The sequence below is a fragment of the Monodon monoceros genome, unplaced genomic scaffold (genome assembly GCF_005190385.1).
Source record: "Monodon monoceros isolate NGI ecotype Baffin Bay Population unplaced genomic scaffold, NGI_Narwhal_1 Super_Scaffold_22, whole genome shotgun sequence".
Classification (NCBI taxonomy): Eukaryota; Metazoa; Chordata; class Mammalia; order Artiodactyla; family Monodontidae; genus Monodon; species Monodon monoceros.
Window position 1 is genome coordinate 94,977,176 of NW_021703779.1, and position 21,506 is coordinate 94,998,681.

The 21,506-nt window shown below is 44.6% G+C and overlaps 1 protein-coding gene across 2 annotated transcripts in view; it reads right to left on the reverse strand.

The window, feature by feature from the left end:
• The window catches only part of AMOT (angiomotin), a 60,507-nt gene that overhangs the window by 32,225 nt on the left and 6,776 nt on the right, over positions 1 to 21,506 (reverse strand). The window contains exons 2-5 of one of the 2 annotated variants that reach the window (XM_029241476.1): positions 19,705 to 19,782; positions 13,179 to 13,327; positions 10,370 to 11,303; positions 3,676 to 4,183 (exon numbers count right to left, since the gene is read on the reverse strand). In XM_029241476.1, the coding sequence (XP_029097309.1) occupies positions 3,676 to 4,183; positions 10,370 to 11,241 (1,380 nt within the window). In that variant the 5' untranslated portion in view covers positions 11,242 to 11,303; positions 13,179 to 13,327; positions 19,705 to 19,782. Of the gene's footprint in view, positions 1 to 3,675; positions 4,184 to 10,039; positions 10,094 to 10,369; positions 11,304 to 13,178; positions 13,328 to 19,704; positions 19,783 to 21,506 lie in introns of those variants that run through there. The other variant, XM_029241477.1, reaches the window with a different exon arrangement.

Here is a 21,506-nt window from a genome sequence, read left to right on the forward strand (position 1 = left end):
ACACACACACACACACACACACACACACACACACACACACACACACAAAACCTCAAAGAGAGGGTCCTGCCCTGAATCAGCCCAAATCTGGAAGAAAATAAGAAATTAGACTCCAGAGTCTTTCTGGAACCAGTAGAGTTTCATTGCACATATCACAACCACAGAGATATTTGCATATGATTTGTATAAGATAAGTAAACCTCATGGCCTATTAAGCAATTTTCAAATAAAATTTGACTCCTGCAACCATTCTGCATTCCTTCTCAGCTTTCCACTATCCTCCTTAACAAAGCTCAGGGTACTTTATGGGGAGAAATATCAGGCCCCCCGTGGGAGACTCGGAGAAAGGTGGGGTTACCAAACAACTTAGATTCCACCTGTCCCAGCTCCAAAATGATGCCTGAGGCAGGACTGCCTGCAAACAAGTGAGGATTACACCACAGAAAAGAGCAGACTTGAGAGTGTTTTTCTCCTTGCAGATGGCACCAAGATAGCAGCACAGAAGGTGAAAACTGGTGAATGGCATTTAGAGACAAGATCTGCAAGGCCTGAGCCTGATAAAGCTTTTGCATGAAATTCAAGTGCTCAGTAGAGAAAATACACATTTCCATTTGAAAGAGCAGGCTTGGTATTGGTCTGCTCTGGGCAGCCTTTAGGGTACAAGGGTTTCCAGTGCCCCACAGAATGCCACACCTGGAAGGCAGTCCCCATTTTTTGTTTGTTTGTTTATGGTTTTTTATTGAATTATATTTGATGTACAATATTATGTTACAGGTGTACAATATAGTGATTCCCAATTTTTAAAGGTTATACTCCATTTATAGTTACTATAAAATATTGGCTATATTCCCTGTGGTGTACAATATATCCTTGTAGCTTTTAAAAAATATTATTTATTTTATTTATTTTTGGCTGCTTTGGGTCTTCGTTGCTATGCGCGGCCTTCTCTAGTTGTGGCAAGCAGGGGCTACTCTTCTTTGCGGTGTGTGGGCTTCTCACTGCGGTGGCTTCTCTTGTTGCAGAGCATGGGCTCTAGGCACGCAGGCTTCAGTAGCTGTGGCTTGTGGGCTCTAGAGCGCAGGCTCAGTAGTTGTGGTGTGTGGGCTTAGTTGCTCCGCGGCATGTGGGATCTTCCCGGATCAGGGCTCGAACCCGTGTCCCCTGCGGTGGCAGGCGATTCTTAACCACTGCGCCACCAGGGAAGCCCTGTACCTTATTTTACACACAATAGTTTGTACTTCCTAATCCCCTGCCTCTATCTCTCCGCTCCCCCTTCCCCTCTCCCCACTCTTAACCCTAGCTTGTTCTCTATATCTTTGAGTCTGCTTCTTTTTTGTTATATTCACTAGTTTGTTTTGTTTTTTAGATTCCACATATAAGTGATAATGTACAGTATTTGTCTTTCTCTGTCTGACTGATTTCACTAAGCATAATGCCCTCCAAATCCATCCATGTTGCTGCAAATGGCAAAGTTTCATTCTTTTTTATGGCTGAGTAGTATTCCAGTGTGTGTGTGTGTGTGTGTGTGTGTGTGTGTGTGTGTGTGTGTATGCATACCACATCTTCTTTATCCATTCATCTGTTGGTGGACAGTTAGGTGGCCTCCATATCTTGGCCATTGTAAACAATTTTGCTATGGACATTGGGATGCATGTATCTTTTTGAATTTGTGTTTTTGTTTCTTGCGGATATATACCCAGGAGCGAAGTTGCTGGGTCATATGGTAGTTCTAGTTTTAGTTTTTTGAGAAACCTCCATACTGTTTTCCACGGTAGCGACACTAATTTACATTCCCACCAATAGTGTAAAAGGGTTCCCTTTTCTCCTCATCCTCGTGGAAGGCTGTCCCTTTACTCAAGCTGTTCAGAGGACTCTTTCAAGATGTTGTACCAATCCTTTCCCTACCCTCTTTGTAGATACTGTTCCCTCCAAAAGGGCAAGTTGTACATCTGTCAACAGGACCTTCCAGGAAAAGAAGTCACAGAAGGGCGTATCCATTGGTTTGGTCTGCGGGCAGGGGAGAGGGAGGATGGTGGTAGGTTTCCAGACTTATTCTGTCTACTTATTCCCCTCATGAGCCTCGGGCCTTCTTTTTTCTAGCACCAGCTGATATCTACCTTATTCTCTCCACTTTCCTTGTCCTCTCCTCCCCAACCTGTGCCTCTAATGCACTGCAGCACTGGGTCGGCCTTCACTTCTCCCAACACTCAAGCTGTCCCGATTATGCTTGGCTGAGGCATCTTTCCCCATACTGGGGAACAAAACATCAACCCAAATCCTATTCTGCTCCGCTTCCCTGCCACCCACCCTCCCCCTCAAAAAAAATTCACCATCCTCTGGCAAAGAGAGCCTGCAGAAGATCTGGGTCCATCATCCTTTGTTTACTGCATCAAAGATGGGGTCAGGGCCACCATGAATAGAGAGTTTAGGGAGCGGTGTCAACTGTTAAACCTAATCAGCCAATGGGCCAGTCTGCTTCTAGTGTGTGAGTATGCTTAATTTATTGTACCAATGTGATGGGGGGGCAGGTATGAGAGGAGGGAGAAAATTTTAACTTGTGGGCAAAGCTGGGAAGAAACATTTCTTACCCAACAACCCCCATCCAGACTTGGGAACACTGGGTAGGTGGTAAGCATTTTTTGCTACATAAAAATACTTAGCTGATAGTAAGCCCTCCTCTTCATTAGGACCCAGATCTGGTGTTTACATATTGTCAGCTTCATTCAGGCCCCTGAAATTTCCACTCCTGGGTGTCTTCTAAGGACAGAGTCTCTGAACAATACCAGGCAACATTCCTTCCCTCCTCCACCTTCACCCTCACCTCCCTGAACAGTCTGCATTGCCAGGAGATCAAACCACAGGAGCTCCACAATGACAAAAGCTGTAAAGAGGCTGCCAAAGGCATAACCCCATTCACCAACAGCTACTGGAAGCCAAGGGGTAAGGTTCCTAGCTTAGGGCACTCAAGAGCTAAAGTCCCAGCTGCAGTAGACTCAGGAGGGGCCCAGGAAAGAACGTGAACTTGGGACATACACTCCTTTTGCTACTTCCTCAGCCTAGGGCTGTCACCTGTCACCCAGCTGTGGTGCTAAGCCCCTCCTGCCCCCCACACACACCAGAGAAAGAGAGCAGACGTTGAATTTGATCTGCAGGGAAGGACCAAAGCAAGAAGAGGGAAAAGGAAAGGGTGTTGAAAAAGGGTTACTGTGAGAACTGCCACTCGGAAAAGTACTCTAAGCCCTTTCCAGAACAAGGCAGGGCAGGATCTAACTTCAGTGGTGAGATTTTTCTGGGAACTATGGGTTTATATTTAACATTCAAAATCAATATTTGGGAAAATATAATCAAAAGGAAAAGTCTTTAGGCTGGCAGGTCCTTCACCTACACAGACCTCTCCAGTGTTCTTGACTTTCTGAAGCAGTTTCTCTGCCTTTCGTATTTCTCAAACACTCAATTAAGCTTTCTTGAGGGCTATGGGGTCTGCGAAATGTTACTTCTGCTAGAAAGACAGGCAGAACGCTTTTCCAAAGTTTGCTCCATCTATAACCTTGAAATATAAGAATCCTGAAGATGCGCCCATAAGTCATGCAGGGACCCACAAGTGGAGACTTTTACATCGATATTAAACCAATAAGATTTCAAAAAGACTCAAATATCCCCATAGGGGGGCCTCACCTTCTGCAGTCTCGCCACCTTCTCATAGCATCCTTCCAACTCCTGCCGCAAGTTCCGGTTCTCATCTGAGAGAATCTCAACCATCTGCTGGGCTCTGGAAACAATGGCAAAAGGGTCGGCTGGCATTGGCTGATACGAAGCAGACGACTGCTGAGCCCGAGGCATAGCTGAATAGGCTTCTCCTGGCTGCTGCTGCTGCTGCTGCTGGTGATGGTGGTGATGGTGTGGCGGCGGCGGTGGCTGCGGCTGCTGCTGACTCAGGCCAGGCTGGGGGAGACGGTAATGATCCCCCTGGTGAGCCTGGTTAGCAAGGAAATGCTGCTGCGGCCTAGGCAGGTGAGCTGAGTGGTCTCCTTGGTTTGGGACCAAGGGGTGTTGGGCAGGAGATAATCTAGTGGACGGTGGAGACTGCAGCAAGGGTAAGGAACCCCCAGACGTGAGGGAAGAAGTAGGGCTGTGAGGCTGAGAGTTCCGGGCTGACAACGGCAATGAGATGTCCTGCGCTGGCCTGGAAAACATGGAGGGTGTGCTCAGGTTAAGATCCCTCTAAAGGCACTGGGGAGAGGGGCACAAGAAAGGGAGAAGACGAGGCTCCCAGGGCCCCCAGGCAGCTGAGAAATGAGGAGCAGGAAGGGTTAGACTACGGGGTCCTGTGAATACCTGACCGACAGAGGTGTGATCCCATGCAGGATGGAACCAGATGACCTCCAAGGTTGCTTTATGAAAATCTAAGCGATGCATCCTTGTACACTGGTTATTCAAGGGGAAGCATTTCAAATTCGTCTTCAACTAGGTAATTGTCACCTCAGGATTTTAAACTAACCCTTTGCTGGCATTCTATATGTGGCCCGGCACACAGAAAGAGTCACAGTTAGAAAGTTCGTTCCACTTGCGCGAAGGAAACGGCAAACCGTCATCAAAACAACCCTTCATCGTGTTATCTGCAACTTTCTTGGATAATTCATATAGTCACAGAAAATTACTTGAGGATATATAGGTACTTATTACATTAGAGACACCAAATAATTATTGTTGATTACAGTTAATAATTGAATGATGCCTTTTAGCAGCAATAATCCCAAGATTTGGAGGGGATTACAGGCAACGCTACCATACTATTTTTGACTTAACTGAATCACAAAATGTAAGGACTGGAAAGGCCTTAAAGAAATCCTTTAGTTCAACTCTGTCATTGGACAGAGGGGGAAACTGAGGTACAGAGAGGGGAAGTGATCTGCCAAATATTACAGGGTGAGTTAGTGGCAGTTCCAGGGTAGAACCTAAGTCCCATTTTCTGGTTCTTTCCACTACTATAATGCAATGATTTCCACTGATGTTCAGATTCCCAGCCTATTGCTTATAGAAAGTTCTAGAAAGAGAACTTTGGTACGTGGTTTAATGTGACTCTTCCATTTTTGTACCTAATACTGGACTATCAGCCATTAAGGGAAACAATCAGAGTATGCAGATGGATCACTTCTACCATCACCATGACCAGGAAGAATATGTTGGTATACACTGAAAACAAAAAAACTTGTTCACCCCCTAGCCCATGCCCGGCTACCCTCATATACTCCCACATCCTGTGGATGCCTGTCCTACAGTTGATATTTCTCAATCCAGGGAAGACAGATGGCTAAGAGCACAGGATTTGGATCCCAACAGAGTTTGGAGACCTTTCCTACTGCTTACTAGCTGTGTAACCTTGCTCAAGTTACTTCATCTGCATGAACCTATTTTGTTCCCGAGGTCACAAATGAATTACAAAAATACTGGACTCTTCTCAGTTTTGAGCTCCATAGGAATTACAAGGAGTCTCATATCTACCTCCCAATAAGAATGGTTGACCCTGTTAGTGATTTTACTTATGGGATATCCACTTAATCTTTGCACTAAATTGCATAAAATTTGTGGTGAAACTGGGACGCATCACCAGGAGCAATTAACTTTTAACAGGCATTCCAGATGCTAAAGCACATCCCTCCCACACACACTCCAGTTGTCATTACTGTTCATTTATCTCTCTCTACAAGAGATCCTCACTATGAGGGATTTTTACAGCTACAAAACCATTCCAAACACTTGCTCACAGATATCCAATAACCCAGATGTTCGCCAGAACCCTCGAACCTGCTCAAGCCGAAGGTTGTCTCTCAGCCCCATCAATGTGTCTGGTGTACCCACACTCTTCCAATTTCACACATCTGTCACTATAAATAATTGTTGAATATTGAAGAGGGGAAAGTTTTTGTAGACAGAAGAATTTACATGGTTTTTATGATTACAACTGGAAAGTTGCTACCATACATAACCGTTATGTCGAAGAGCTCAAAGCACTCATTCAATCAAAAGCCTGGGAGCTGTTTATAAACTTACTTGGGGGAGAGTCTTTCTGCATTTTTCATGCTGTGGATCTTTAGTTTCCTCAGAGGTAAAATGGACTATGTGCTCTCCTTCCACTTCTACTAAGAGCTATTATAATTTATATATATCCCTGGAGTTAAAGCATGATGTCCTGGGATTTGCTGGGGCTTTTGTATATCTTGCGCAGAAAAGAGGGGCTTAAATTTCATGTTCTTCAATCCAGCTTTCAAATTTTAAGGGGTAAATGACCATATTAACCTTCATCCTCAGTGCCACGGTTTGGAAACCCAAGGCCCGGGAGGTGTTCTCTTTTAAAGACTGAATGCCCAGTTGTGAACTGGGCCTCCTTCCCACAGCTCCCCTGGGTCCCATCGGCAACCCAGACCTCTCTCTCAAACAGACCAGCCACTGGCCTCCCTCCTGAAAGGCCCCTCCATGCCCTGGACAGAACATGGCCTCCCAGGGGCCTCGGGAAAGGAGAGACCACAAGGTCTCTGGGAGGAGGTCTCCAGGGTAGGATAAGCCCAGGATGGCAGTGGCCCCGGCCACGACTCTGGGCTCTGCCTAAAGATAAGTGGAGAAAAGGCAGCTGCCCCTTGGGTTCCCCAGGCTGGAAAAGGGAGCAGATTTCAGTGCACCGTGATGTTGGGAAAACCAACGCAGTCCGTCCCTGGCAGGTTTGCAAACACGAAGCAAGGTTTGGGCAGTCGCAAAAGGAGAGAAAGCCCTCCAGCCAACGAACTCCATCTGGACTCCGGCATCCGCCCACCATGAAAAAGTAGGACAGTATTAACACTCCTGTGAATTTCCCCCTGAGAGAAGGGGACTGAGGAATGACGGGAGTGGGAGCGAGCTGGGGGAATGTCAGAGGAAGCAAAACTACACTCAAGATTAAAAAATAATCAAAGTAATAGTAATAATAAAGGTGGCAGCTGGGTGAGCGGCACACTCCCCAGGTCCTTCCACTGCACAGCAGCAGGAATCTCTCCCCACTGACACATTAACCAGGAACAACAAGCCGCCTGTAGACCACACAATCACATGACCCCATGGACGCCCTGACCTGCCTCCCTGCCCCTTCCCTCCCTTCATCCTTCTCCTTCCTAAGACAACCTGGGCCCCAGGCGCTCTGCGGAAAAGGAGACCTGACATATACGCAGGACAGAGGCCAGTGACCAAAATCAGCATCTCCTCAAAGCCGGGGGAAATCCCTCCCGGAGACAGCTTGTGAGGACACAAAGGGAAAGCAAAAGCAGATCCATTGAGCTGACACAGCAACTTCCACCCTGCCACCTCTCTGACTGGAGCCCCTGCCCTTCCCAGACACACAGCCCCCCACACACACCCCCAAAGCACACTATACACTCCTGGCCTACACGTGTGCAAGCCCGCACATGCACACTCTCACCAGAGCAGGTGCCAACAGCCTGGAACCCAATTTATTCTCCCCACAGAAACTGTGCCTTTCCCAGGCTCTGTGATGGTTACTCTCTGAATCCTGGAGAGGGCTGCAAATTCCTGATTGTTTCTCTTGCACAACCAGCTCCGCTCTGAACTACAGAGTTAGGTCACCCTTAGATTCCACTAAAAAAGGATTTCAAGAAACCTCAGATCTGGGCATGATTTCAACAATTGAAAGGAGGTGGCTGCTTTACAAACAGAAAGGATTTAATTTTTAAAAGCAGTTGATAAATGTATAAACACCGGATGCAGAAAAGGCTCAGCACTTAGAAAGACAAAGATTCAGAAAAGTTTTAATTCTTCAGATGGCTTGGCCTTGTTTCCCATCTGGAGTTCTGGGCATTCAGGATATTTATTTTTTAAGTGGGGAGGAGGGCATAGGGAAGATGAAGTAATAAAAAAGACTGTTTATAACGTTTTGTTCATTTTAACAGTAAATCTCTAGCATTTCACCGCACCTCTAAAGGCCAACAAAGGTTTTTTGAACAATTTGTTCAAAGAGCTTACTCTGAATCTTGATCTGTAATTTGTGGATTAAGAACTAAGGATTTTGTCTTCTAATCGTTTGGTGCTAGCGGCAGTTACTTGGAAAGGTACTCACAAACTGTCCAGCTAGTTGGTTAAAGGAAATAAAGGAGGAAGAATGTGCCACCACCTAAAAGTGGTATACTTACGGAAAGCAATTCAAGGACCTCCCATTGCCAGTAATTTGTCAATACGTGCCACACCCTCACCCCAGGCTCTGCAAAAATTTTATTGCCAGAGTTTGTCTGCTGCAGACCCAAAGCTCACAAAGAGCATCTTCTGGTTAGGATTGTCTTAGGCTTGACTATTCTTTGAGCATATCAAGCACCCTATTCCTCTCCCATAGAGGAAAAAAAAAACTGTTCCAGCAACCCTGTGTATTAAAATACCGCTCAAGAGAGGGTAATCAGCGTGGAATCTACTGCTTTGGGGAACAGAGCGAGAGAGCCACAGATAACATAGGAGGGAGGAGAAAATACAAATACCTTCCAGTTAAATATATGCAGCTAAGTTTCTCTGGTGGTTTAATCACTATGGGGAGGAAAAAAAATCTCTCTTTGGGCTCCTTAATATTTTTTTAGGCAGATCAAAGGGCTTTTCTATCTAGCTTCAAACACTGTGGGAGTCATTTCAGATCACAAACAATGCTAGTGAATGAGTTCTGAAAATAGCTTTCCTGGGAAGGCGGGCCATGTGTTGAGCGGGGCTTGGATTCTGCTCCACACCCCAGCCAACACACTCCCCTCCCACAAGGCAATACACTTAACAGCCCACTCACATACAGGAGGGAGTCCCACACACTCTTCCATGCTGCTGAAAAGAGCAAAATAAAACCCCCCAGCTTCGCTGCCGTGTTGCTGGTTTGGATGGGTTTCCGTTAAGCTAAGCAGTCCAATGGACCAACCCCTCCCTGGGTCTTCCATTTCGTTGGGCAGATGGGAATTGGGTTCTTGCTCATTTAAACCGGAAGGGCCCTGTCCATTACCCCATTTCCTGTTTCAAGCCACTTATCAGACATTAGGCTCCTGCCCTTTGAATGCTGCACAGAGGAGGTTGAAAAAGGTTAGGAAATCACCCTGGGTTAAGGAATTAAAAAAATCCTAAACTGGCAAAGTTAGGGGTGGAGCCCAAAGTGAATTGCCTCTGGCTAAAAAACAGGGCCTAGAGGTGAAAAAAATGAAATACCAGGAAATGCCAGGTGCATTCTCTTACCTTCACCCTACTCCACCCACTGACTGCCTTCTTTCTTGAGTCACCCACTATACTTCAAGCCAAGAGACTCTTTCCCAAATGAGTACGAGGGGACAGGAGGCAAAAAGTTAGGCATCAAAGAGATCACAGGCCTCGTCTAGGGGCTGCCTATGGAAAAAAGCCACCCATGACTACCCATGGTAACAAGGCAGGAATACCACACATAACTGCCATCATTTTTGCCCAAGGTTGAAACCTTCCCTCTGTCCCATATGCTGAAATACTCCTGAGTGGAGACATGGCCCCAACAGGAACAATGAACAGAATCATAGAATCCTAAGGTCCGGTTGATACAGCAATGAGTCAATCGGTCCCTGAATAATTCAGAAGTACATTTAGGAATTAATGAATATACAAAACAGTCCTCCTGAACTAATGGCAAGTTGTACAGAAGCCATGGGAATATTTTTCCTTCTGCATTTTAGCATCTATATGATATGAGGTGAATTTGACTTAGATGTTTAAAAACGTCACCGGCAGCTAACAAACTCTCTACAGAAGAAAGATGAAGCAGTCCAGACTTCAGGAACTGCAAGGAAGTACACGGCAAGTCACATTCTGAACCTGCACATATATAGTTCTCCCAACAATATCTGGATGTTTGTTTAGTGTCTGAGAAAATCATACAAATTCTGCAGAAAGATTTGTTTGCAAAAATTAGTGAAGAGAGCTTTGTGGAGGAGAATAAATGAAAGTGATAGGATATTCCAGACTCAAGCGCAAGATAATTTACTTCCCCTCAAAGAAGGGCTTAATAACTCACAAGAAGAGGAACACTGACTCTTCCTTCAATATCTGAGGAGACCGGACAGCGAAAAGCTGCTGAAATCAAGACTTGCGCTCCTGTTCAGCCACTAGGCAGCTGGGGCCATGCTCAACCTATAAAGTCAAGGGTATGTTAATACAGGGCTAGTGACTGCTGAAGAGGCTAGAAATTCAGGTTGGCAGGAAATTTGCTAAGCCAGGGGCCAGCCATGCACTGCAGAGTTTGTTATACCAAACACCTGCCCATTCCTTCCCTTAAGATTCCCAACACACAGCAGAAGCTGGTTGGGGATGAGGTCAGGGAATGACAGAAAGGGAACTCTCTTACCTGGCTGCTCCATACTCAGGGGGATGCTGATACCTCATCAGTTGCCCCTCTGTTCTCCCTGGCTGGTTCAGACGATGCTCACTATAGAAGTGCCCTGGCTCTTGGGGCTTGCACACTACAGATTGGGGTGGCATGCCCTTGAAGGGATACTCTGGTGGGGGGCCTCGGTGTTCCATGCCCTTCAGGCTATGCTGGCTGGGAGGTGGCCCTTGGGCCTTGTAGAATTCACTGGAACTTGTGGGATTCTTGTAGAGGTCATTGGGTTGTGGTGGGGAGAGGGGAGCGCTGGTAACAGGCGGATGAGCCTTAACTCCACTGGTGGCCAGTGACATCTGCATTAGTCGTTCACTCAAGGAGCGAACATGTCCTTGCTTAAGGTCTCTGAGTCCTTCATCCTGATGCATCTTTCCAGGATTGAGCCGCTGAACTGACGGGCGTCCCTCAGTCCTCATCTTCTGGTTGGTCACTCCAGTGACATAGAAGGCAGCTCCGACACTGGCATGCTGTTGGCCCCGAAAGTACTGGGACTGGACCTTGGCTTCCTCATAAGTCGGGAGTTCTTCGTTATTCTGCATTCGAGGGGAAAGCTGCTTCTCCATGATGATGTTTTCTGACTGGATTTCCTGCCCCTGGGGTTCTTGTCGAGCAGCATGAGCCACAAGCTGTTGGTGGTGGTCTTGGGGACTCAACACATCATTCTGAGGGCCTGGGTTCCCACTGCCACTGGGGAAAGGAGGGCCGTTCCCTGTGGCTTGCTGGTGTATGGCAAGCAGGTTGCGATTCTCATTAGGATTGCCATAGCGGAGCTGCTCTTGTAGCAGACGCTGCAATACTGTGGTTCCTCCACTTGGCTGTTCTTCAGAATTTCTCATCTCTATTGCTGGTGGTGCCTTGTGAAGAGAGAGAGAAATTGGGCACCTGGGCTGCCCTTGACCTGGGAAGGGGAAACAGGAAGCTTAACATCCAGGTGATGGATAAATCAGTCCTCTAAAGGGGAAGAAAATGAGTATTTGGGGGTGAGGATTCCACTGCAGAGACAAAGTAGAGAACTGAATCTAGAATTAATCAGTTAATTGTTGGTGGCTTCTGGCTCTAACATTGACATGATGAGGAACTTGGAGGCATAAGAGCCCTCTGTTTCCTCTTTTACTTTTAGCCTGGGTTAAGTATTCAATCTTGACTTAACTCCTAAAAGCACTGGGGAAACGTGAAGCAGCCAAGTAGGGTGATCAGAGAGGGCAATTTCCCTAGGTCCTTACAAAGTTCATCTCTCTGTATTCTACTGAAATGAAAAATCCAACTCTTATGGTTGTGGCAGCGGGGGAAGGACCGTGAGGGAAATTACCCCATAGGCAGGATCTGTAAAGCTGTTCAGCATGTGGAGGGAGCTACAAAATGCCAAATAATAACTCAAATAAATAAAAAGTGAAGAGAGCTTGGCTTGCACCAGATAGAAATGATCTCTGCTTGATGCAAATCTTTTTCTCTGATCTCATAAAACTCTGAAACATATCTTTTTTTTTTTAAATCCTTTTTGTATTGTCCATTTTGGATACTCCTTGGCTTAGTAAGAGAAGGGCTTGGGAGAATTGTTATTGACAAAGTTTCTCTTTCAGCCATCCAGAAATAGTCACTGAGAATTTGTTGTTGTTGTTGGGTAGGAGGAGCTTAAAGGGGAAGCCCTCTTTATTTGAAGTGTGCCACTGACAGCATTTAGAAATTGAAAAACTAAAAGGTCATCCTTCTGGAAAGGGTATGATTACCATATCCCTTCCCCCACCCCAATTCTTCTTAGGGAAATAATATGGGTTGAGTGAAATGGATATCAGTAGTAAAGACAACTTAAAACTCAAATTCTAATCATGCTGTGGGTTTACAGGTTAACCTAAGCAATTGATTCCTCTTTTCTTGGCTTCTGTTTTCCCACCTGAAAAATGGTAGTAGGTGACCTCTCTCTTCTCTCTCTCTCTGCACAGCATAGTCTATGCAAATTCATTAGAGGCTCATAAAATCTTTGGACAGAATCTGTCATGTTAAGTCCTGCAATTCAATACCAATATTCAGTAGTGAAACTTTCACTTCAAGGATCTTAAGTAGTATTGGAGAATGGACATGATGTCACACAAAAAGTCACAATTAGGTCAACCTAACCAGCCTCGGGTTCCTAGATGAGAACTTTGGAGTCCTGGATCCCAGGCCCTGACTTCTATGATTTGAAATAGTCTCCAGTCTCTCTGGAAACATGACCCCTTTTCCTTTAGTCTTGCAGGGAGTGACCCAGAAGATGCGTGTGGTAGATGGAAAAAGGTCATCCCCCCTCCTTTTGCACTTCTTGCGTGATTACTGCTACCTGGTTTCTAATTGTTTTATTGAGCAGTTTCACCCCACAGTTAACCTTCCAAAGGCCCCTTTTAAATCCCATTCATCATATTTTGGGGGGAAGTACGCACCAAGGGGCTGAGCAACCTGCCCTTAAGTCCACTTTCCCTCTCTCGCAGTGACCCTCTGGGACTCCTGTACTTAAACTGTCAGATTGCGATTTTCTATTAGGCTGACAGGTATAACATATAAATTTCTGCTGGTGCCTGAAACTGGAAAGATGACTAGAAAACCTCTTCTCTTCTCTCCAAAAAATAGAAATGGGAGCATGTATGGTTCAAACAAAATCACTTAGAAACCCTTCCTGAAAGGCAGGGAAATGCAGACTCTGAAGAGCGCACCACCCCCTCCCACCCCACACCCGCCCCGCCCTGCACACACCCGGGCTCGCACTCACACACCGGCACCCACTCACACTGATGGTCCATACCTATTTCTGCTTTCTTTTAGGCTTAAAGCCTTGCTCAGGATAGGGAATTCTTGCTTATGAGCAGCTCCAGAAACCGCAACGGCAGATTCCCTCTCCCCTAACACTCAGGTTCAGGGTAAGCGCCGCCAAGAGTCCAACCACTGGTCACTCTGAAATGGTCAGGAAGGGGAGGGAGGGAGAAATAAAAACGTCGTTTCTATTTTGCCACCAATGGCCAACAGTTAACCAAACCAGTCCTTCCAAGGGGATGACTTTACCCGCCGTGTGCTTGCCTTTTATGTGAGTGGCAGAGTCCATTTCCACAAGGACAAAAAGAAACCTCACTCTCCAGCGGCTGTGTTCAGGGGTTCGTCCAGTCTCCAGGGGATGGAAATGTTCAGGATTGCTCTGCTCTAGCCTCACAGCCCCCAGGAGCAGCTGCTTCCATTCTGACTTGGAATGGTAGGTGACGACAAAAGCTATAACTACTGTCACCTTTTGGGTGCAACATTTAAACTGCTATCAGTAGCAGGAAAGGTAAGTGAGACTCACTGGCCCACATCCCAGAAGGGAAGGCAGTCATCAAAAGGTAGATTTTAGACAAAAAAAGAACACTCGGTGAAGCTCCTGATTTAACTGCTACAGCCTCAGGGGGGCAGAAGAAAACCCAAGCTTCTCTTCAACCAAGTCATTAAGTACTTCTTGCATCCTGGCTATTCCACACGTTTTCCAGCCTTGTGCTAAACACAATGAGGGTTACAAAGGACGCACAACACATAGTTCCTGCCCTCACAGAGCTTACAATCTGATCAATGGCCCATCCATTCTTACTGGAGTAGCAAAAGTGATTGCCCTTCTCCACACATAGCAGCAACTCTTCTCCAAGAAGATGCCTCAACTTGCTTTCTCAGCACTTCCACTGCCCCAGTATCTCCACAAAAGGAAACTACTGGACTCACATTATAGAGACTAGATGCAAACGCCCACCAGATATGGATCTGACATAGCCCTCATTTCGAATTACTCCTTTGACCCTCAGAAAAGCCCTGCAGGTCCAACCAAAATGGTTATGAAACTGAAGGGTTTGTGTTTAGGTGAGAGGCACATGTTCTACATTCCTATTTTCTTCCCTCGCCTAGCCATGACTCACTCATATCACTTAAAGGAAAGCCTTTAATCCACACCAGGGACACCATTTGAGGAGCAAAGCAATGCAAAGGAAGCACACAAGCATCCCTGTATTTCGGGAGCATGTCCAAAACATCCAAGTTTAAAAAAGAAAATCCACAAAACCACACAGTGATTAATTTAACATTATTTCCTTGCAATGTTGCCAAAAATAAAATGAACAGATATACAGTGAACAAACATGGAAATTTGTCTTTCCATCTTGTTTCGGTCCAACGTATAATCACAAGCAAAAGCAAAATCACCTCCAATATGCAAGGTAATTATTTTTGGGTGTCTCCCCTAATTTCAAAACAGAGGAACAACTTCTAATTGGAATCAAAGCTGGGCTATTAACAGAGCTATGGTAAATAACCGCTGTGCTTCTATTGTCCAATTTTGAACAAAACAGTTGTCTTTTTTTTTTTCTTCAACTGAAACACGCAGAAAACAGCCCAAGGCTTTTAAACTTGAGCCCCTGGTGAGAAACCACTACAATTCTTTTCCAGTACTATTTAGATTCTTCATGCTGATTTTGACTGGCTTGCTCCTGGCACCCAGCTCCTCACCAAGAAAACTTTACATATCCAAAATCTTACTCTCTTCCTTTAATTTTGTCCCCTCTCCTCCATATCCTTTTCAAAACCCAAACCACTTTATGTCAACCGGACACAGATTGTCCCTCCCCACCACCCCACCCCCTGGCCTTTTTTGTTTCTGTTTAAAAGAGGAAAAGAAATCCGTCTAAGAAAAAAGCTTTGCTGATTCCTCTCCAGTTTACTGATTTTTTTTCCTTAAAGAACTTATGTTCATCTACATGATAAGAGTCACATAAGAAGGGGAACACTACTCCATTTATTTATTAGAGAAAGGAAAGGAAAAGATTCCTTGTCTCATGCGCAAGAATTAAAATAGTTATGAACTCTGCAACCTTTAATCTGCCCACAGCTTTAATCATGCCACTGCCAGGGGTCTGACATCATCTTCAATCAATAAAATAACCTTGTTTCCCCTGGACAAACAGACTGTCCCTGAGGATACTTGATAGGGGAAGAAAGGATATCCATGGTTCTCTCTTTAAAAATGCAATTGGAATCTATATATTCAACTCTTTTGTAGCAACAACAGGGCAGCAAGGCCAAGCTAAATTCTTACTCCATTTGCAGTCATCGGCCACTCCCAGTATACCTGAGGGGCCGAGCCAAAATGAAACACATTAGTGAGAGCCCAGATATTTCCCAAGCCAAGACCCAGAAAATCAACATTACAAGGTGGGCAGGGCAGACCGAATTCCTACCCTTCAATTAATTTTGAAATCTGCCTATAAGATCTTCTTTCTATCCCTTCTACCTCCTCCTCCTATTCTGCCCCCACCCCTCACTCCACCAACCAGGATAAAGAATCTAAGTCTAGGAAACCTGTTTCTCTGCTAAATCTTGGTCAACTTGTTTCATACCATTTTACTTCCAGCTAAATGGAAAGAAGCCAGTTCAAAGTTTTCCCTATACCTACGTGCACGTATTTGTGCATAAAACACACACACAGCCTCCACCCACCCACACACACCCACACTCACACACAACCTCCCACACAAAGATGCAAAACAGCCCACTGAATTCTCTCATGTCCTCTCACGTTGGTCCATATTGTGGCCTGAAGTGTACTAGAGAACTGCTTTCCCAAGAGTCTTGCAATGCAAGATACTAATTGCTTCCTTTGGGAGGTAAGAAACAATGGTCCCTTTGCAGGTTATCCCTAAACTTTCACTGGGTAATGGGCAGGCAGTATAAATACCATGGTTAAAAGCCTGGGTCTAGAGTCACACTGCCCAAGTCCGAATCCTGGATCTATGACTTACTAACTGACTTCATACATGTCTCTTGATCTCCCTAAGTCTCAATTTCATCATCTTCAAAATAGGGCTAACGGTGCTCATACCTCAAAGGGTTGTTATAAAGATTAAGGGAAGTAATCTATGTAAAGTGCTAAGCTCAGAGCCTGATACATAGTAAAGGCTCAATAAATATTATCTATGAATATTATTTTTTCAAAGGGGTCTTTTTCTAGAAGGGTACAGCAATTTTATGAAGTAAGGGTTTTTTCTTTTAAACCCTTTATTTGCAACTCAGTCTTTTGTGCAGGTGTCCTTAGATAAGTGAAGGCTAGAAGTAGAAAGACTCTTGGGAGACCATCTAGTGCTTCAACCCTCTCTTTCTATAGATGAAGCTGCTAGAGCTTAAAAGTGGTCAGAGCCAGGACCAGAGTGCAGGTTTTATTACTTCTAGGGTAATAGCACTTCCACTACAATATATTATCTAGCATATTAGCTCGTACATAGAAGATGCTTAATAAATATTAATTAAATTGAATTGACTCTGGTTTTAACAGATTATAAACCTGGCTTAATGCTACCTTCAATTTTCCAATTCCATTGTAAGTAAAATGTTAAAGGCAGGAGGGAAAATTCAAAAATGTAAGAGGAAGGCATTTAGCCAGAAGTATGGCAGAAGGACCCTGCAAAATCTCTCCTCTTTAGGCTATGATATGCAGGTAGGTTGGAGAGCAACAGGAATCTCCACTGATCAATGTTTCCCGGACCCTGTTCTAGGTCTTGTCAACATCATACCAACTTGGCACTTACTGTTATTTAAGTTCAGCGCTAGCTTAAGAACAGGCTTTGAGTTGGCCCCACCTCTTTGCTCCTATCTCTACTTCTATCTAGATTAGGTTGGAAAATTATTTTAAGAACCACGGTAAGTCCTTGGCATTTCCAAATCTTGGACCAGTGTCAGTTACCTGTTTCACAGATAACTCAAGGCGTGGTCAATTTGGTAGTTTTACTCTTCTGAACTCTAAAACAATTAGCTTGAACATGGTAATAGGCAACAAAGGTGATTAACCCTAAAGTGTACATGAGCAGTGAAACACTGAGTAACAAGGAGAATCCTGTTGCCACCACCCCTCCACCTCCCTCCACGCACACCCATTCCAAGGGAGGAACAGATCACACCATAATGTCCTATTTCTTCTTGCCTCAGAAAAAGTATAAACAGTCCATGAAATCAGATTGAGCATAAACCAAGAAAAGTTTAAGAATATACCTACAAGCTGCCTGCTTTACCAATCTCCTGTCTTCACTGGCATACTACCCACTTTTATTTTTACTTTATTCTACAAGTAATATAAGGACAACATGCAAATATTGATAACAAAGAGAAAAAAACCCACTCATAATCCCAGCACCTCAACCCAAGCATTGTTAGCATTATAGAATATTTCCTTTAGTTTTTTCCTATGTGTTTTTGTATTTTTACAAAGCAGTGGAATATTAACGTACATATCATTTTGGGTCCGACATTTCACTTGGTCATCAGCACTTTCTCCATGCTGTGGCATAGACTTCTTAACAAACATTGTGTGTAACAGTCCATTAAACCAGTGTATCAAGATTCACCGACCCATTCTCCAATTATTAAGAGATTTAAATTGCTTTTCATTTTCTGCTAGTCTAAATCATGTTACAAAAACATCTTTGTGATTTAGCCTTTTTTTCAATATTTTGGATTGTTTCCTAATGATAGTATCCCGGAAGTGAAATTAATGGGTCAAGTAACATGAATGTTTTCAGACAACCCACTAAAAAAATAAATAAATAAAACTAACAAAACACCAAAGCCCCATGAAATCTCTCCATTTAATGAAAAGTTCTCCTGCTCCCATTTTTCCACCAGGGCAGAGCAGGACTCCTGGGAGGGAAAGAAGCCAAGAGGAGCAGTGTAGTATCCCAGTGGCTTGCGAAATGGCAGAGCGGAATGTGGGCTCCCCTGTGAATCCAGCTTGCATGCACTTGCCCCAAATTGCCACCCAGCCAAGAAGCTAATTAGTAAAAGCATCAGGTGGGTGAGAACAGGTTCATGGCCTGTAATGGCTGATATCATGTTTCATTTTTGCCCTTGGAAAGATCTGACAGTCAGCTCAAAGACATTCAGTTCTAGTGACCCAATGTGCTACATTCTGAGACTTCAATCTGTTAATTTTCAGAACCAATCTTCAATATATTTTAAAGGGTATTTTGCTGTATAGAACTAAGCATACATGACCCATGAGCCTGTGTGTGTACCTCTATTTTCAACCACGGTTAAAGAGGCACATTTAAGGTCAGCCTTGTTTAATATTATATGACTAAGTGGCACCTGTCTTACATGGTCAATGTGTTATAGACAGAGGTTTATTTGCAGATCCGACCATAAAAGTCATCCAGTCCTAAGGCAGGGGAGGCAACTGTCCAGAGATGCCCCTGGCTTAGCAAGAGCAGACACAACAAGCATTTCTTTCCTGGGCTGCTTTGTCAGAACTCTCAGAAGAGGGCAGTTCCGCTCTCCACCTTCTCCTTGAAGACTTTTCCCTAGTCCTTCTCCATCTTCCCCCTGCCCCCAGCTCTGCTCAATATGGAAATTTAATTCTCTCTTCTCAGTCTTCCTACTGGACTTTGGACACACATCTCTATCACAACATTTATCACCATATTTTCCACAAACTTTATTGAGCACTTACTATAGCCAAGTACTGTATAGGCCCTAGGATGGATAAAAAAGAGAAATAAAACAGGGTCCTGTCCTCAAGGAGCTCCCAGTCAAGCAGAGGGGTCACAATCCAATGGGAAACCAGAGGTACGAGCAGATAGCTCAGGCAATGCAGAGGACCCTGCAAAAAAACTCTGGGCCACCTGAACAAAACTTCCTAGAGGAAAAAACTCATGAACTGAGTAGGAGACATAGAATCTGATAACCAATGTTGGGGAAGCTGAAAGGGAGGAGTCAAAGATAGGTTGATATACATCTTTGGGAGTTATTAGCATATGGATAACAGCTAAGGTCAAAGAGTGGGCTGGATCATATAGAGTAGGAGCAGAACAGAATCAAGGATGAAGCTCAGGATAGACGCCTGAAAAAAAAGTGATCATTCAAGGGGCAGGTACTTTGCTAATGTGGGAGTGAGAGAGAAATTCCTTTATTTACACTGCACGGTTTTTCCCCCACATACCTTCAATCTAGACCTTGTAGTACACCGCTCCAGGGACAGAAGTCCCCAGTTACAATGGAGAGAGAAAAAATGAAGTCAATTCTTGTCTTTTATGCTTCTAAGTACCCAGGTAGAAATCATTATAATAGGCTGAGCCAGAAATGGAAGTTGCAATCTTAGACGGCATGGACTAGGTGCATGATTTTCCTCTGTATCATTCCCAACACCCAAAATATCAACTGGTACATAAAGCATGTTTAATAATTGCCTATAACTTTCCAAAGACTTTGCTAGAGGCAACAGAAAGAGAAGAAAAGGAATGAAAGACATAGAATAGCAATAACGATAATACTCTTACCTTAAGTTTCTCAGCCTTTCTTCTAAGGAGACAAGAGCTCTTTCACTTCTGCTATCTTATTTGTCCTTCTCTGCAGCTCTGTGAGGAAATAAAGGCCGATGTGATTAATTCCATTTTACAACCGGAGAAGCTTAAGTCCAGGACAGATAGCTCATGATAATTAATTTGACCAAGGTTTCACTGTGGCTTACTGGTGAGGCCAGGATCAGAACCCAAGTCTTGTGACTTGCTGCCCTGTGCTGGGTTACTAGACACAAACTTCTACAGAGCTGACTCTCCAATTATTAAGAGGACAGTTCACAGGAGAAATTCATTAGGAAAGCAAATTCCCTAGGGACTCCAACAGTCTCTCGAGCAAGCCAGTGCACTGCACCTGTAAGAAAATATCTACGACATTTCCCCATACCAACACTAGAACGGCTGGATGTAATCATTCACAGTCGTGCTCCACTAACATAATTGGGAGCTCCCCGTTTTGTTGTACCCCTTTTGAAGGGAGCTCCATCTGCCTTCAGTCTGGTTTTTGTGTCTGCGTGGGGCTCAGGTGCTGATTGCAGGTGTGGCATCCAGCAGGTGCATGGACAGAAGCCAGCATTTCATATCTTCATACCAAAGGGCCTGAGTCACTCCCCAAAGGCAGCTGCCCCTCCTCCCTCTGACTTGCAAGCCCCAGGAACCTGTCTTGACTGAGTTGCCACTGCAAAACTAAATCTAGACCCTGACTTCTCAGGAAGGGGTAGGGTGAAATCAGTTAAACTACAAATTAGATAACTCAGCCAACCCCCACCCCCACTTACTCTCCAGACCTAGTGCAGACATATGCCGCAGGCATAACATCAGGGAATATATGTACAGAATGACTGTCCCTTACTAGTTATGGGAGAAAGGAAGACTACAGCAGACCCATATTACATATTTAGCTACAGAACACTTATTCTATTGCAAATGGCCTTGAACCCTCAGGAGCAAGTATTCATTTCCCTAAATAAGACGGAGTACAGTAGAAAGAACATGCTAGAAGTCCTGCACTCCAGTTCCCGTCATAACCACTCTCCTTCAGGCTGCCAAGGGAGAACTACTCAGTGTAGTCACAAAAAGTACCAGGACAGAAAAGTCATCACGTTGTCCTAATGGAAGCCTAACTGAGAGCCCGAGGCAGACAGAATGTTCTAGGGGGTAAAGGGAGGGGGGTGGTCATCAAATTTTTCTTAGCTCCAAAAATTTTTGTTTTAAAAAGAAAGCAGGGGCTTCCCTGGTGGCTCAGTGGTTAAGAATCCCCCTGCCCATGCAGGGGACAAGGGTTCGATCCCTGGTCCCGGAAGATCCCACATGCCACGGAGCAACTAAGCCCGTGAGCCACAACTACTGAAGCCCACACACCTACAGCCCATGCTCTGCAGCAAGAGAAGCCACCACAATGAGAAGCCTGTGCACCACAACTAAGAGTAGCCCCCGCTCGCTGCAACTAGAGGAAGCCCACGAGCAGCAACAAAGACCCAACGCAGCCAAAATTAATTAATTAATTAATAATAAATAAATTTATTTTTTAAAAAAGCAATTTGCCTCCACCAAACACACACACACACACACACACACACACACACACACACACATACACACACACCCCAAAGAGAAACTAGTCGTAGGAGGAAAAAAACCCCAAATGTTATTTTAATAGAATGGTTTATTGTCATTTGTCATATTTCTTCAATTCATATGGGAAACTCAAATTAACAAGCTTTGGTTTACAGCCCATGATCCAGAAAGTAAAACTAGCTACTAAACTAAAATGTGATCACTGT